This window comes from Phyllopteryx taeniolatus, chromosome 5, assembly GCF_024500385.1.
Source record: "Phyllopteryx taeniolatus isolate TA_2022b chromosome 5, UOR_Ptae_1.2, whole genome shotgun sequence".
NCBI lineage: Eukaryota > Metazoa > Chordata > Actinopteri > Syngnathiformes > Syngnathidae > Phyllopteryx > Phyllopteryx taeniolatus.
The window spans coordinates 2,421,824-2,439,640 of NC_084506.1; the positions used below are offsets into that span (position 1 = coordinate 2,421,824).

The following is a 17,817-nucleotide window of genomic DNA, read 5'->3' on the forward strand; positions in this document are numbered from 1 at the left end:
GTGGTGAGTTGGCTCCGATGGTGGGGGAAGATGCCGGTCCGACGTGGCAGGCCCAAACGTATTGTGAGGGTCTGCTGGGAACGTCTGGCAGAATCCCCTGTCAGAAGGAGTTTCAACTCCCACCTCCGACAGAACTTTGCTCATGTTCCGGGGGAGGTGGGGGACATCGAGTCCGAGTGGACCATGTTCCGCGCCTCCATTGCTGAGGCGGCCGACCGGGGCTGTGGCCGTAAGGTGGTCGGTGCCTGTCGTGGCGGCAATCCCCGAACCCGTTGGTGGACACCAACGGTGAGGGATGCCGTCAAGCTGAAGAAGGTCCTATCTGGCCTTTTTGGCCTGTGGGACTCCTGAGGCAGCTGATGGGTACCGGCTGGCCAAGCGGAATGCAGCTCTGGTGGTCGCTGAAGCAAAAACCCGGGCATGGGAGGAGTTCGGTGAGGCCATGGAGAAAGACTTCCGGACGGCTTCGAGGAAATTCTGGTCCACCATCCGACGTCTCAGGAGAGGAAAGCAGTGCACCACCAACACTGTGTATAGTGGGGATGGGGCACTGCTGACCTCGACTGGGGACGTTGTGAGTCGGTGGGGAGAATACTTCGAAGACCTCCTCAATTCCACCGACACGCCTTCCCATGGGGAAGCAGAGTGTGGGTTCTCTGAGGCGGGCTCTCCTATCTCTGGGTTTGAGGTCACCGAGGTAGTTAAAAAACTCCTCGGTGGCAGGGCCCCGGGGGTGGATGAGATTCGCCCGGAGTTCCTAAAGGCTCTGGATGTTGTGGGGCTGTCCTGGTTGACACGCCTCTGCAACATCGCGTGGACATCGGGGACAGTGCCTCTGGATTGGCAGACTGGGGTGGTGGTCCCCCTTTTTAAGAAGGGGGACCGGAGGGTGTGTTCCAACTACAGGGGGATCACACTGCTCAGCCTCCCTGGTAAGGTCTATTCAGGGGTGCTGGAGAGGAGGGTCCGTCGGGAAGTCGAATCTCAGATTCAGGAGGAGCAGTGTGGTTTTCGTCCTGGCCGTGGAACAGTGGACCAGCTCTACACCCTCGGCAGGGTCCTCGAGGGTGCATGGGAGTTCGCCCAACCAGTCTACATGTGTTTTGTGGACTTGGAGAAGGCGTTCGACCGTGTCCCTCGGGGAGTCCTGTGGAGAGTGCTTCGGGAGTATGGGGTACCGAACCCCCTGATACGGGCTGTTCGGTCCCTGTACGACCGGAGTCAGAGTTTGGTCCGCATATCCGGCAGTAAGTCGGACTCGTTCCCGGTGAGGGTTGGACTCCGCCAAGGCTGCCCTTTGTCGCCGATTCTGTTCATAACTTTTATGGACAGAATTTCTAGGCGCAGCCGAGGCGTAGAGGGGGTCCGGTTTGGTGGCCTCAGTATTGCATCTCTGCTTTTTGCAGATGATGTGGTTCTGTTGGCTTCATCAAGCCGTGACCTCCAACTCTCATTGGAGCAGTTCGCAGCTGAGTGTGAAGCAGCTGGGATGAGAATCAGCACCTCCAAATCTGAGACCATGGTCCTCAGTCGGGAAAGGGTGGCATGCCATCTCCAGGTCGGGGATGAGATCCTGCCCCAAGTGGAGGAATTCAAGTATCTTGGGGTCTTGTTCACGAGTGAGGGAAGAATGGAACGGGAGATCGACAGGCGGATCGGTGCAGCGTCTGCAGTGATGCGGACTTTGTATCGGTCCGTTGTGGTAAAGAAAGAGCTAAGCCGAAAGGCGAAGCTCTCAATTTACCGGTCGATCTTCGTTCCTACCCTCACCTATGGTGATGAGCTGTGGGTCGTGACCGAAAGAACAAGATCCCGGATACAAGCGGCCGAAATGAGTTTCCTCCGCAGGGTGTCCGGGCTCTCCCTTAGAGATAGGGTGAGAAGCTCGGTCATCCGGGAGGATCTCAGAGTAGAGCCGCTACTCCTCCGCATTGAGAGGAGCCAGATGAGGTGGCTGGGGCATCTGATTCGGATGCCTCCCGGACGCCTCCCTGGTGAGGTGTTCCGGGCATGTCCCACCGGGAGGAGACCCCGGGGACGACCCAGGACGCGCTGGAGAGACTACATCCTTCGGCTGGCCTGGGAACGCTTCGGGATCCCCCCGGAAGAGCTGGATGAAGTGGCTGGGGAGAGGGTAGTCTGGGCGTCCCTGCTGAAGCTACTGCCCCCGCGACCCGACCCGGATAAGCGGTAGAGAATGGATGGATGGATGGTGGAGGGGTGCATTGATGGTTGTCTTTCTAGAACTTTCTCCCATCTCCATCTTTGGGTTCTGCTTTACCTGTCTCACCAAGACTCTTCTTCCTCGATTGCTCAGTTTGGCCGGACGGCCAGCTCTAGGAAGGGTTCTGTTCATTCCAAACGTCTTCCATTTAAGGATTATGGAGGCCACTGTGCTCTTTGGAACCTTAATTGCAGCAGAAATTTTTTGTACCCTTGGCCAGATCTGTGCCTTGCCACAATTCTGTCTCTGAGCTCTTCAGGCAGTTCCTTTGACCTCATGATTATCATTTGGTCTGACATGCATTGTGAGCCGAAGGTCTTATATAGACAAGTGTGTGGCTTTCCTAATCAAGTCCAATCAGTATAATCAAACACAGCTGGACTCCAATGAAGGTGTCGAACCATCTCAAGGATGGGCAGAAGAAATGGACAGCACCAGAGTTAAATATAGGAGTGTCATAGCAAAGGGTCTGAATACTTATGGCTGTGTGATATTTTTATTTTTTTTATAAATCTGGAAAAATTTCAACAATTCCTTTTTTGTTTGTCAATATGGGGTACTGTGTGTACATTGAGGGAAAAAAAGAACAAATGATTTTAGCAAATGGCTGTAACAGTGAAAAATGTAAGGGGGTCTGAATACTTTCCGTACCCACTGTGTGTGGGTATATATATATATATATATATATGTGTCATTATTTCAGATCTAAGTCTAACATATTAGAAGCAATATAGACAAATGTTACATGCATTTGTAACCAAAGACAAAACACACAGCAATTGAAGCAAAAGATTTTTTTTTATTATTATTTCAAAGTGAACGTTGACATCAATTAATAGTTTGACACTCACTAATAAGTCACCAAGAAGGAACCCGCTTTTTGTGACCAAGTACATAATAAGGTCTGGTTACACTCAAACTCAGAACGAGAGGGGGGAAAGTATCGCACACATGACACGCGTGACAGCCAAACAGTAATTATTTCCCCAGTCCTCATAATGTTGTATATTGCACAGTGCAGTTGCTACATGTCAAACTAGTGTAGCACTCAAGAACACAAAATCATAAAAACAACACAAATGTACACTTATTTTCAACAGTAATGGGTTTGACTTACCAATCGTGTCTACAAAATTGACTCCCAAATACAACAACATCAACCAAATAATTAGAGAACTGTGGTAATAATTATACTTTAAATGAGTCTGGGACTTAACTGGACATTTATGTAGCTCGGTACCCAAATAAGAAATCTTCACACAACATTTATATTGAGTGAGAACTACTAACTTAGACAGAAGAAGCAGATATATCTGGGACTAAAACATATTGTTATTTAAGACATTTACCCTAATTTGATACGTAAGGGTGCTGGGCTCCATGTGCCTGCGGGAACTGTTTGAACCTCTGGTGCCTTTGATGATGCAAAAGTCAATGTGAGGCTGCAGGCTAAATAGGCCAGCCAAAGTGGGAAGGGATTATGGGACATCACTGAGGTGGTTCGTGTTTTCATCTCATGTGATGGTGTTGATCTGACACAAACAATCGATATAATTATGATACTGAATAAGAGACAGCAAAGGAGGAACAAAATTATTTCCTATGTGAATGAAGACGTCTGTTCCACGACACACAGGCACAATTACACACGCACGCTAAATTCAAACTTAAGGCCGCGCTTTGAACAGAGCAACCGCTCATTTGTTTTAGGATTGTTAACACAGGAGCAAATTATACATAAAATACATATTATATAGGCGACATAGCAAAACCATTACAATAAATAGATGAGGGAATCTAACTTTGATTCATGGATAAAGCATTTTGGAAGAACCCCTGACAACAACACATGATGCCTACCTATGGTAAAAATATGCATACAAGAACTATAGTATGTGCTCTGATCACAAACTGAGAGAACGTTGATCAAGCATCTTATCGAACAGATTTCGCTGTTTCTACAAATACATTCAGGTGTGAGAGTAAAGCTTTGCATTTGTCTAAACTCAGGGCCTACGTTTTTGAGTCGTGTGCGGTGTTCTTGGTGAGCGCAATAAACATTCCCTGACTTGTACTTTCTTAGGATTCTGTGTAAAAAAAAAAAAAAAAAAATATGGTTTTCAAACTGTTGATGTCGAAGTAAGGGGTCTATCCTCTACGAAGGAACTACAACACACGTTTGCAATTCGCATGACATCGATGAGACATCCTCCGTCAGCCAGTTTGGAGAAAGGCACTAGTCGTACAGTACAAAGAGTCGCATATACAGCCCGATGTGGGGAAAAAAGCCATGTCACAATACAAGCTCGAACAAAAATAAGTGAACACCACACTGGTTACACAATCGAAGAGTTAATCTCAGCCTACATTTCAAGATGAAATACTGATGCTAAAAGGCACACACACACACACAAAAAAACAAAAACAAAAAAATGCTCTATTTCCGTTACAGCAGTTTATAAATCACTTCAAAACAATGTAGCCAAAATACAGAGGCACTAGCATGTAGGATAGCGTTCATACCCTATGAGCAAAGTAAAAGCCACTTCTAGTCACCAGAACTACAATACAAAGAGAATTGCAGGCTTAAATAATTAAATTCACAGCTACAAAGTGGCAGATAATCAGTACATAGCAGCTTAATATCGATACATTCCAAATACAATTTGCCAAATATAGCTCAGAAAAATAAAACCACATTTCTAAAATAGATCTCTGACAATATTTATTTCAATGTCAAACTGCAACAGTTTGCTGGAGGTGAAAGAACAAACAGCGACTGTGCCTCAGAAAAATGATTGATGAACAATGTCTTTGGTGCCGATTGCCGTAAAAGACCCGCTGAACACTACTCCGCACAAAAATTGAAAATGACAAAAAAAATTAAATCACAAGAATAGCAAGGCTATGCATAATTCACCCTGAAGGAATGTAACAAAACTGACGGGCTTCAATCTAGGACAGTTTAGACAAAAACATTTACCGATACACCTTTAACACGAAACAGCCCAGCAAGGATACTGCAAATTACTAGATTTCAAATACGCCACTCCCAAACATCTAAAAACTGCAAATCAAACTAAACACACACAACACACACACACACACACACACAGCAACCCAGAGGCTATCTAGATTGTATTGCAGTTACAGTAAACAGTGACAATACTGTTATGCATTAAGTACTATAGTGAGTAGAAATTGATTATCAAAATATCAAATCACTCTTTATACACATACAAAAATCATTCAGTCAAAGCCCTAAATGTTCAGCCTGTAGCTTTAGTAAATCCTTACTCTGAGTTAGCAAGCAAATTGAAATGGAATAATATTTAAACATATTAAAGAATCCCCATACTCCCAAAAAAGCCTATCATATTCAGAGTCTGAATAAGTTCTGCAAGCCTCATTGAATGCACTATATACATCTTGGACTCTGCTGTTAAGGCACTGGCAGCAGCAGCAAACAAAAGACAGCCTTCAAATCCAAGCATGGCTTTGACATCCGCGCATGCTACAAGGCAACCGAGATGAAGGGAAAAGTAGCGCGTGACAGATGCGCAAATAACACGTGACAGAAGGTATGTGCAAAGGACACAGCCTTAAATATTGTGAAATAGGTTTCGTCTCGTGCCCTCTCGATAAAGCTTTATATTATTCACCCGGCGGCAGATTAACACAACCACCGCTTTATTAACCTTCAGATTCGAGAGGCATTGAACTTAACCATCCTCCAAAACCAATTGAACATGAGTTCACCCTCTTGCCAAACTCATTTTCCTCTCCTGATCACAAGTGTTTGTTTTGCGCCCTGCTGCAAGCTCGACTTGCCCCATGTCGCAGCCCCACCGTATTTCCCGTTTGCCTTTGTGACTCATGGGGTGACCCGCGGGTGCTGCTGCAGCCCTGCTCCGCTCCTCAAATGTAAGTGAACTGAGGGCGGTGGGCGAGTTTGGTGGGACTCAGAGGGAAGCCCGTGTAGGTGGCCGGTGAGGGCATGTATGGGTGAGGAGGGGGCGGTGGCGGGGGGAAGGCAGTATTGAACTGGCGGGGGTGACGGGTGTAGCCAGGCTGTGAATGCGGGTGGACTGTCGGTGAGGGGAGGAGCCTGTGATAGCCAGGATGATGAGAGTGGCTGCTGAGGCCCATGGTCACCTGGTGAACTACAGCGCCCCCTTGGGCGTGGGAGAGGCTGTAGCTGTGCTGAAGTAGAGGAGGATGAGAGGTCAACATAGGGTGCGGGGCTGTGGTAAGGGGTCCACTGGGAGGGTAAGACAACAGGGTGTGCGTTGGGTGGGCACCTAAATTGTGCGTGGGGCTGCTGTGTGGCAGGTGTGGGAAGCTGTGTGTGTGGACAGTAGGGGGGATAAAGGCATGAGGTCGCAGTGGCCCATAGTTGCCGTTCCATTCTTTGATGTTGTGGTTGGAAACCAATGGCGGCACCTAAATTCAAGACAAAAAAAAAAAAAAAAAAAAAATCTCAAATCAAACAATATTCTACCAAGAAGCAAGGAAGAACAACACTGAAACCCATCTAATAATCTCAGTTAGTGGAAGTCCAGCTAGAGGGAACCCCCGGCGATATCTCGCTTCGTCTGCTATATCACAGATTTTTAAGCAATGGTTTTTTTTATGGGTTTTTACAGTATACAGGCAAGTCTGAATTTAGAGTTGCACACCTTGACTGTAGTAGCATGTACAGTTGAAACCATAAGTTTACATACGCTATATAAAAAGACACGCACTTGACACATGAAAGACTAAACTTTTTCCCGTTTTAGGTCAATTAAGATATCCAAAATTATTTCTATTTGCTAAAAGCCTGAATAAAGACAGAACGATTTCTTTTGACAATGTTTCATTCCTTTCTCCAAAGTCAGAAGCTGTTTACACAGAATTCCTTATTTAGTATCATTGCATTTAAACTATGACTTTGGTCCAATGGAGAGCTGCAGGTATCACATATTTTAGTATTCGCATATCCTACTAAAAATTTTATCAAATAATCGAGTATTCGGATAAATTATATAATTTCCCCCCCCCCCCCCCAACTACAGTACAGTACCAATGCAACATTGCAAACATCGTCTTCCCAGACTGACTATTCCTTATGCTTACGCCACACTAGTCATTGACTTTGTTATACTCAAGCCACTTTGCAACTCGTTGGGCAGTATGTCTCAAGTCATTGTCTATTCAGAAGACCCATTCACGCTCAAGCTTTAACTTCCTGGTTGATGTCTTGAGATGTTGCTTAAGTATTTCCACATAATGTTATTTTTCTTCAGGATCCCATTTATTTCGTGATGGGGACGAGTGTCTCTTGTAAGAAAACACTCCTTTGCTCTTGGGTTAAGATGCACTTTTGGGACCAGAAGACATTCTTTGGGACAAGGAACCAGTCTACTTCCTGGGCGGTATATGATGGCTATAAATTTCCATGGTGTTTATGCTTGCATATAATAGTTTGAATAGATGAATGTGCCACCTTCAGGCATCTGGAAATTGCACCCAACAATTCCCTTCCTCATATCTTGGTTGATTTCTTTTTATTTTCCCATGAAGCAGTGTGTTTTAGGTGCACCTTGTTCAAATATATCCACAGGTGTGTCTCTATTTAACTCAAATGTTGTCAGAGGCTTCCAAAGAAATGAGATCATCATCTGGATTTCCCCACATTGTTTTTAGGCATAGTAATCGTACTGAATGTAAACTTCTGACTTTGAAGTCATGAAAAAAAAATGCCTAAAAAAAGACATCTCTCATTTTCCTGGGATTTAGCAAATAGAAATAATTTAGGTAATATTATTGGAAAAATATTGTCTGATTTCATGTCAATGAGGAAAAAAAAGCATGTGTGTTTATATCGCGTATATAAACATTTGGTTTCACACTTGCAAAACGCCGAGTAGCATTGAGCTCTAATAGATGACGCGCAGAGAAGGTCTCATTCTAAGATGCAGTAATACTTTGCACACAGCAGAGACAATATATGCCTGCGAGTAATGTACTGAATGGTTTGGTTGAACATGGTGGTTAAATATACAATGATTCATTTTCTTTCCTCATCTTATTTATTTATTTATTTTTTAAATTTTATTTTGGACTTGTATTTATACAGCACACTCGCCTTCCAAGCACACACAAACAACATCACCCGGTCTGCATACTTGCACTTTTGAGCCTACAGCCGCTCTGCCCCATCTATGACCTCACAACCACTTGACCTCTGACACTTTAACATTTCCCATATTAATCGGTGTTTCAGGGATCCCGTTTGATGTGCGCCCCGCGTCTGAGACGTACAAAAAATTAGCAGGGACACATGAAACATATTCAATCTGCGTCTATAGACGCGTGGTTTCAGACCCGGCCTAAGTATGTATGTGTGTGTGTGTTGGTGAAGTGCTTCCACACACAGCAAATCAAAAGTATGAATTATGTCTTGGTGCTAGCCAATCAGAGGCAGAGGAGGCAAGGTTATGTTCCGTACAATTGACACGGGAATTTTTCTGGACTCGATAAATAGTCGCTGTTGTGGTAACGTCCGCCGTACCGCATATCATACAATAAATACAAATAAAGACTACAAAATAACAGTGATACTCAAATGTATGGCATCTGATATAAAAACAGTGACATAGCCCAAATGCTTTCAAGTACATACATGGTGTTTTTTTTAATTATTATTCATTCAAATTTGGCAGGCAGGCTCTAAGACATTTTTTGAGCCTCTTTAGTGCGTTAATGACTCGATACCTATGTGCCAAATGTCTCATATTTGTTTGGGTGCAATTTTTGCAAACAAAGCCTGAGTCGGATTTATTTATATATTTTTTTACTTTTTTTGGATTGATCTAAGATATTTTATTTGTTGCTCTACATTACAATGCCGACGTTCAAAGTTTAGAATTGCAAGTTAATAGTTATTTAAAAAAGGATGTACTTGAATTATTATGCTCTATAATATCTTTATATCAGGGTATTAAAAAAAACAATACTATCATTTATAGTGATAGTTTTTGGGAAAATATATAAAATTTAAATTATAATATATATATAAATATTATATATAAGAGCAATGGCTAACAAAAATATTGTAGAAATAAAAATCCGCAATATGCGGGACAGTAAAGCAACAACCGTCATATAGCGGAAGATTACTGTATCTGTACTCCGTGATGACAAGTTGCAGGAATTCATTGTTCCAGGGCTGGGACTCATTGTTTGCAGACATGATTCCTGGGACTCACATAATCCCAAGTAGAAAATGATCTAAGATGTTTTATGTATTATTTTTACAATATTGTTTGATTTATTTTAACTGTTTGTATGGGGTCCTTGAATGGCTTGGAAGGCGGCAATAAATAAAATGAATTACCATCACATCTTTGGTGATTTCTGTTAGCCTTTATATGGCGTTTAACATTATGCTAGCATTAAGATAGCAGATTTTCATTATTTGTTACTTACAGTTACTTTGTGATTACATTTTTGGTTTTGTGTGTGGGAGTGACCATTAGCTTGAAGCAAGTACGCTTTGCCTCTGTTTTGGTGAACTATGCGAGTCAGCCTTTTCCTTCAAGGGGATGTTATATGATCAAACAAATGTAAATATTGGACAAATATAACCCAAGTGAACTTAAAATGCTCTTCTTAAAAGATGATTTCATTTATTAAGGGGTGAAAAAAAATTATACAAAGTTACCCCGCTCTGTGTGAAGAAAAAATGGCCCCCTAAACCTAATAACTGGTTGGGCCATCCTCAACAGCAACAACTGAAATTAAGTGTTTTCTATAACTAGCAATTTGTCCTTCACATCTTTGTGGACATCTCTTTGGCCCACTCTTCCATGCAGAATTGTTTGCATTCAGCAAAAATGGAGGGCGTTCGAGCATGATGACCTTTTTTTTAAGGTCATGCTACTGCATTTCAATTGGATTCAAGTATGGACTTTGACTAGGCCACTCCAAAACCTTGATTTTGTTTTTTTAAGCCATTCAGAAGCTGACTTGCTGATGTGTTTGGGATCGCTATCCTGCTGCAGAACCCAAGTGTGCTTCAACATGAGGTCACAAACTGATGGCTGAACAACTGGATGAACTTCAGGATTTTCTGTTAAAGAGCAGAATTCATGGTTCCATCATTTACAGCATGTTGTCCAGGTCCTGAAGGAGCAACACAGCCCAAGACCATCACACTACCACCAACATGTTTGGCTGTTGGTATGATGTTCTTTTTGAAATGGTGTGCTACATTTATGCCAAATGGAGCAAGACACCCACCTTCCAAAAAGCTCAACTTCCATCTCATGGAAGAGAGGCGTGCAGTTCTTTAGAAGTTGTCCTGAGTTCCTTTGTGGCTTCCTGGATGAGTCAGTGCTGTTCTCTTGGGGTAATCTTTTTAGGCTGGCCTCTCCTGGGAAGGTTCACCATTATTCCATGTTTTCTCCATGTGAGGATAATGGCTCTCCCTGTGGTTCGCTGGAATCCTAAGGCCTTACAAATGGCTTGACTGATAGATGTCAATTACTTTATTTCTCAACTGTTCTGTAATTTTTTTGGATTGTGTCATTATTTTGTTGCAGCTTTTTTAGATCTTTTGTTTGACTCGTTTTTATCGGGACAGATTCTGTTTAAGTGATTTCTTAATTGAACAGATCTGCAGGTAATCAGGCTTGGGTGTGATCAGTGAAAATGAACCAAAAATTCTGCATTGGAAGTTCACTTGGATTATATTTGTATTATATTTACATTTGTTTGATGCTCTTAAACATTGAAGTGGGGAAACTATGCAAAAATAAGAATTTGACAGGGGGCCAATTCTTTTTCACGGCACTGTACGTGTGTTTTAATAAGTTTAAGTCTATTCTAATCAGTTAAAATGTTAAACTATACATACAAATCTCTAGTTCTCTATCGCACTTTTTTATTTTATTTTATTTTTTTTTATTCGGGGGTTTGTTTGGATCTTATTACCCATGAAAAATGGAGGTTAACTGTAATTTGCGCCCCTTAATTGACAAAAACAAAGGAAAAAACAAGACCTGTCCAAGGCCCAGGGGGTGCTGCTGCTGCAGCTTTTGTTGCCACGACATAAGAGGTGTAGATTGGAGGAGGGGGATAGAAGAGGGAGTGCTCTGTTGTCCTGCAATGTTGCAGCGCCCTTTGGATCGGGACCATGACTCTGAGACTAGGACAGAGAATAATTCTGTTAGACAAGTACACATATAGTTTTAAAGGTTTAAATATTCTAAACGCTGCAAGATAAATTGGAAGTTTATTCCACAGGGCCTGCAAGACTTAAGAGGGGAAAATAAAAGTTGAGGAAAACTTCAAACAACCATGCAAAGTACAGTACTCATATATGCTGTACTGATTTATTTGGAGGGCAGATTCTCCTTTCGACTTTAATACAGGTGTAACATGACGATATTTGCCCGAAGATCTTGTGCAGTAAAATCATTGCAAAGTTGTACACATGAAGATTGCAAAGCAAACTGCCCAAACTAGTAAATTAATTCAAAAGGCTGATGTGACTTGGGCTGACTTTGGACACTGGGGCTTTGCTCCAACTAGCTCTTGAATTTACGTTACAAATGATTCACATTACCCTGGCTTACTTTACAACTAAAAAAAAGACTATATATATAAAACACTAAAAATAGGCGAATTGGGAATTGATGCGGTTTGCTATATATCATGAACCTCCACACAAAACGTTTGCTATATATCATGAACCTGCACACAAAGAGAAGACTTGTTTATTATGGGGGAAAAATGCATTCATATTTCCCTCCACCGAGTTATTTAAATTTTTTTATAGCATTACAAATTACATACTGTCACACATGAATTACAATATGATCACATGAAAAAGTAATGGTATGATATATAGGGAAAAAAAATTCATTTGCAATTTGTTTTGTGGTTTTTTGGGTGTTTTTTTTTGGGATAAATGCTACTCTGATGGAGGGAAAGTGATTAGTTGTCAGCAACTTTGCATTTCGTGTATTTGGATGCATCTCAAGTGTGAGACTACATGTGAAGTCATGTCTCGCTGGACTACAATGATCACCTGTTGAGACCTCTATGGTCCACTAGAGGGCGGTAAGCCCCTACTGGTTGCTTCTGGCCTGCAGAGTAGACACCCAAAACACAAGTGACAGAGCACATTTTGTGCATGATTTAAAAAAAATTAAAAGTACAAGGAATAAACCTTTTTAAATTGTAGAACTTTATTATTGAGTGATTATTAGTGATATTATTAAGACGCAACATTGCATTTATTTTTCCTCACTTTATTTTGTAGTAAACACAGAGGTAGCACGGCATTTAGTGACGGGCATGAAAATTAAATGCTCTTCCAATCGATGGCAAAGGTACAATAAACCTGCGTATCCACCTGTTGCAATTCATACAACAGAATAAGTTATGGCTCCCTGCAAATATATGAGCTTTGTGTTCAACTAAACATTTGGTGACAAAAACAAAAACAAACCTTTATTTTTGTTGGTTGGTTTATTTTAAGGTTTTTCTGATGTAAAATTGGTGCCTTGGCTCAACCAAGGTTATAAAACAGTGATCTAATAATTACTCTCCTAAGTAAAAGCTCCAGTTATTAAAAAGGCCTTATATTATGCACACAGACTGACATGTTTGTACGAACACAGCAATTTCCAGTGAGTTGATTCCTGGTACATAAAAGGAACGACTTGGAAGTCCGTTCTATGTCCCAGAAATCTTGCATTGGAGAGATAAAGACACGCTAACGCTGGTCTCGCTTTTGTCTGGGATGTTATGCGAGTCGACTTGAAACAAGTATCTGGTGCCGGTCACCAGTCTCGTTAAGGTCCTGATGGGCCCCAGCAAATGTTTGCAGAACCGATAGTGCATAAACAAGCAAAGAAATAGTATATAAAGTGCATGGCAGAGGAGTGCCGTATGCCGCTGCAGCGTGATTAAGATCCCCACTCGCATACAGTACTAGGCAGGATGCGCCCCACTGCAAGATGATTGACTGCTGCATCGCTGGAAGAGCATGAGGCAAGTGATGAGTGCATTCTGAAAGAAACACTCGGGACCGTTCGGAAACTCAAAACGTTGGAATGTTATATAGGAGTCAAACTTATGTCAAGTCTAAGAAAAGTTTGTGTCTGAACAATATTTGATTAAAATAAAACTATTTCATCACAATTGCAAGACAGAACGGCAATATCAAGTATCGGTACTTGGTATCGGCGAGTACTCAAATGTAAATATTTGTACTCTTGTCTGAAAAGTAGTATCGGTGCATCCCTAGTGTTTTACATATGAATATTTGCTGTAATCATGACTATACAACTGCGTCAGGATACGTTAGTGATTACGGCGCGACTACAGCTTGTTCTGACTTGCGTAAAAATTCTAATTATGTTGTTTAAATAGGAACTGAACTAACTACCCCCCTGGATAAGTATGACCACAAACAGGATTTCTTGACACATTGAGAGTTCTCAAACACCATAACAATTTCTCAGAAATCAACGTCTGCTTTAGCCTGCTGTGGTAAACCTTTCATTTAGTGGTTAAATGCTATGCTAGATTAGTTTCTGACATTCCAGAGAAGCCCAGCAAGGTACCTCAATTTAGGGTCTAAAAAGGTTATGTCCCTGATTTGTTTCTAACATGTCAAGTGTTAGAGTCTACATTAAAGCACTTCATGCTGCTGGATAGTCTTGTCTTGCTTTCATGACAGGTGGTCTACTGAATTTGCTAAGCACGGAATGTGGAAATACTAACCTGTTCTCTGGAAACGCTCCTGTGCTCCTTGACTGTTGTTGTTTTGCACTCTCATTGGTGGAACCACCATTGTCCTGATCTCTCGAGGAATGCTACCCTGCAATGCAAGGGAAGGCAATGGAGCTACCACAGCAGCAAAACTTGGGCGGCTGTTGTGGTTGCTGTTGTCGAGGAAACAATATGGACTGTTGCCGTGGGGGGACGAAGTGTTGGATGTAGGGGAGCCCTCTACAGTTTCACAGCCACTCTCGTGACCATCATCTTCAGACATACTGTACACAGAAGAACGATAACTTGGTTGGTACAGTGAAAATGTGTGCATTTTTACTCTTGTAGAAAAATAACAATTCAATTATATGTAAAAAACCTGCAAATTTGAAAACAAAACTAAAGAAAAACAACCTGTTGGGTCTTTTGCAGGGTGACGCCGATGGGCTTGAGTGCAGAGAGTTGGATGCAAATGAACTGGTGCTGAGGCTGCTGTCAGGACTGCTAAGAGAACACACTCTTTCCATAGTCACACTTGTGTTTCTGCATACCTCACATGCACACTGCTCTTTACACCTACACAGAGAACAACACAGGTTATCTTATTTTAAAGCCACAATTGCAGTCTGTTATGACGTTTACAGATCAACTGGCTCAGAATTACAAAAACGTAAATAGCAACACACCTGCCTTTTATCCTTCACACAGCACTAAAATGTTCTCCATATGGCCTTTCCTTGGAATGTTTTTTTTCCACTCCACTATTAAATTCATTTCAAAATACTCACTCTTTTAGACAGCACAATTGTGGTTTGTCTTCCTCCACTTCTTCACCATCTGTTGGTTCACTGTGGATGCTGATCACGCTGGGTGTCGGGCTTGGTGTGTCACCCATGAGAAATGAGATATCTTGCTGCAGCTCTTGGTTTGGTACATCCTCTTTGAGACAGCCCACACACTCTTGTAAATCATCTTCCTCCTGATCTGAATTTAGATGTTTCTGCTGCTGGGTTTCCACCAGAGGTACCTCTCTCTGAGGGTTACTGATTCCATATAATGCCTGACCAACAACATTGGCCATTTTGGTGGATTGACACTGAGTTGTGTGGATATTAATTGGGTGGGACAGGTTCCTTTTTTAAAACGAGGGGAAATGAAAAGATAGTTAAAGATTAAGTTGGGTTGACTGAAACAGCAGAGCAGCAGCAGTGTCTAACACAGGACTAATGCAACCACTCACCCGTTGTGATGGTGCCGGTTTCTTTTATTAGCTGACTGTGGCCACACAACATGCGCTATGCCAATGTTGAGAGGCTGATGTGCAGAGACAGCTGGCATGTGATTGGTCAGAAGCGGCTGTTGCATCAAGGTAGTATAACGCACTTTCCTGCATTAGTCAAAGAGTGACCAGGGGCACAAAGAAAACCAAATACGTTCTCAGTGATGTAAGGCTGGGTCTATCTATGCAAATTTGTAAATACTGCATATAGCTGATCAGTTAATTGCTATTTATTTAATTTCAGACACTAGAAACGTTGTAGACTACCAAGGCATGCTTTAATACACAAAAGGCAGAAACATAATTGCAGCAAATAGAAGTATTTCTAATACAAAAAATAATGTCATAATGTAAAACAAAAATTGAGGTGGTTAAGAATTTGAACTGTGGTGGGTGGATAGTGGAATACTTGCCAGAGGATTAAATTAGTAAATATTCCAAAAAGAATGCAATGGGAATTATTTGACAATGAAAGCCCAAAAACTAGAAAGAGTTCCTTTTTTAATATGGGGCACCGTATAGTTACTTTCACACTGCCTGTAAATGGCAGCATTTTTCTGGTCCTTTTGTAAAAGAAGCGGGTCGGCACCTCAGCACACCTTTGGTGTGCTGCAATGTATTTTTTATTTATTTTTTGGGCTGGCTGCATTGTGGGCCCTGCAGGTTGGGAGGGCAGCTTGCTCTCCTGGGGGTGGGGCGCATGGGGCGGTGCTGGCATTGGGTCCCTGCGGCCTCCCCCGGGTGGCCGGTTTTCGGGGCGCCCACCGGGCCGGTGAGTCCCTCGGCATGGGACTTGTCCCGTCCACTGGGCTGCTTTCGGATGGGCTCCTGGGCCCGACCCCTCCTCTCGATTAATTGGGTGGGGTCCTCGGCCTCCGCGGTCCAGGCACAGCAATTACAGGACACTTCTGTCAGTCATTGTGCATGCAAAACGGTGTCAATTCACTTTCATGTGTCTGCAGACACACACCTCTGGGACTTATTCGCTGTGTGTGAGGCCACTCACTTATTGCGACACATAACTCATGAATATGCAAATTTCGTGGGTATCCCCTCACTCACACTCTGGTCCTAGAGACGTTTATACTTTACTTATCCACTCCCACCACAGTTCAGTTGTACAGCCGGATTCACGACCCTTGTCCTGCATGTTTCCCCTCCTGTCCGATCCTGTCCTATCTTGTCCTGTGTTCTCTCACCGGGTGAAGCACTACTGTACTACTGTTAAATATATTTTAGAAGTTATCATTTATTTAACCGTATGGAGCTGATGTATCCATTACTGTATGATGATAATGATGATAATGATGATTTTGCTTTAACTGATTTGTTTCCTGATGCAGATGATTACGATGTTTAAACTACAACATTCATGTATGACAAGTTTACTCTGAGTGTAAATGTATTTGTTTCATAAAAATGATTCTACAGTTAAAAATCGAAATGAAGTGACCGTAAGATGATATGAGAATTTGTGCAAATACATGATAAACAGGAGGGAAATGTTAAATATATTTTAGAAGTTATCATTTATTTGCTTAGCTTGCATTAGTATTATGGACAATTTTAGATGTCTCGCCTTCAAAAAGATGACTCAGCATCATCCGATGGAAGGGCGCCTGGACCAAGGACGTGATCGGATGTGGTCGGGGACGTGACAGGTGTTGGTCCAATGTTTTGTGTTGTGTCTTATTGTTTAGAACATTATGTCTGGGAAAAACCCTCCTATTTTCAAATAAATGCAGGAGCGACGGGAGAGATTGGTTAGAGCGTGTTGAGAGACTGTGATCTGAACAATCTCCCATACGCCCTCCTCATGAGAAAAAGAAACCAGTGTCTTCATTCCTTTTGTGTCTATTTTTTATAATGTTGGGTAAGATAAATGCAACAACTACCATACAACACTCATATCTAATGTGTCATTGTTCTAGGAAGGCTTTCTAGGAAGATCTGAACGGTATTGGACGATAATTACCATTTTATGCTAATCGGCTGAAATGTCATAATTCTAAAATTCGATCAATGCTCCCCAAAAGACATTTACTCTGCGTCGCCGTCGTCTACAGTATATTTGAATCAAAAGCTGGTTTATTTTTAGCCTTGTCGCGTGTCTTTCGACGTAGTATTGTAAATATCTAACCGGCAATAAAGTGGTTTTTTTTTTTTTTTTTTTTTTTAAACGTCAGCGGTGTGGTACAGACAACGCGGTGTGGTACAGACAACACATAATGCCTGGATCAGACTTCAAGACAAATTTGGTCTTTCACGATTGCACTATGTCAGACTACTGCAATAAAATCTCATATTCGGATACCACCGCATCCCGTCTTTTACGATCACTAGGCTTTATCTTGACAACTCAAACATGACCAGATACACTAGTTACCAGGATCACGACAACAACAATCGATCGCGGGTGTATTGTGTTGATCAAAAAAGAACAAAATGGGGAAAAACTAGTGCTGGTGGCCACCGGTGCTCGGCAGAAGACGTTCATTCAAGGATCGCTTAAGGTCTGTTTACGTACTTTTAATACGCTACGGCT

The 17,817-nt window shown here is 42.3% G+C and overlaps 1 protein-coding gene across 2 annotated transcripts in view; it reads right to left on the minus strand.

Moving 5' to 3' along the window:
• Window positions 1–3,003: 3,003 nt before the first annotated feature.
• Window positions 3,004–17,817, minus strand: part of LOC133477559 (homeodomain-interacting protein kinase 3-like) — a 56,547-nt gene continuing 41,733 nt past the window's right edge. The window contains exons 13-18 of one of the 2 annotated variants that reach the window (XM_061772380.1): window positions 15,234–15,380; window positions 14,782–15,126; window positions 14,408–14,569; window positions 14,006–14,277; window positions 11,272–11,417; window positions 3,004–6,667 (exon numbers count right to left, since the gene is read on the minus strand). In XM_061772380.1, the coding sequence (XP_061628364.1) occupies window positions 6,143–6,667; window positions 11,272–11,417; window positions 14,006–14,277; window positions 14,408–14,569; window positions 14,782–15,126; window positions 15,234–15,380 (1,597 nt within the window). In that variant the 3' untranslated portion in view covers window positions 3,004–6,142. The remainder of the gene's footprint in view (window positions 6,668–11,271; window positions 11,418–14,005; window positions 14,278–14,407; window positions 14,570–14,781; window positions 15,127–15,233; window positions 15,381–17,817) is intronic. The other variant, XM_061772381.1, reaches the window with a different exon arrangement.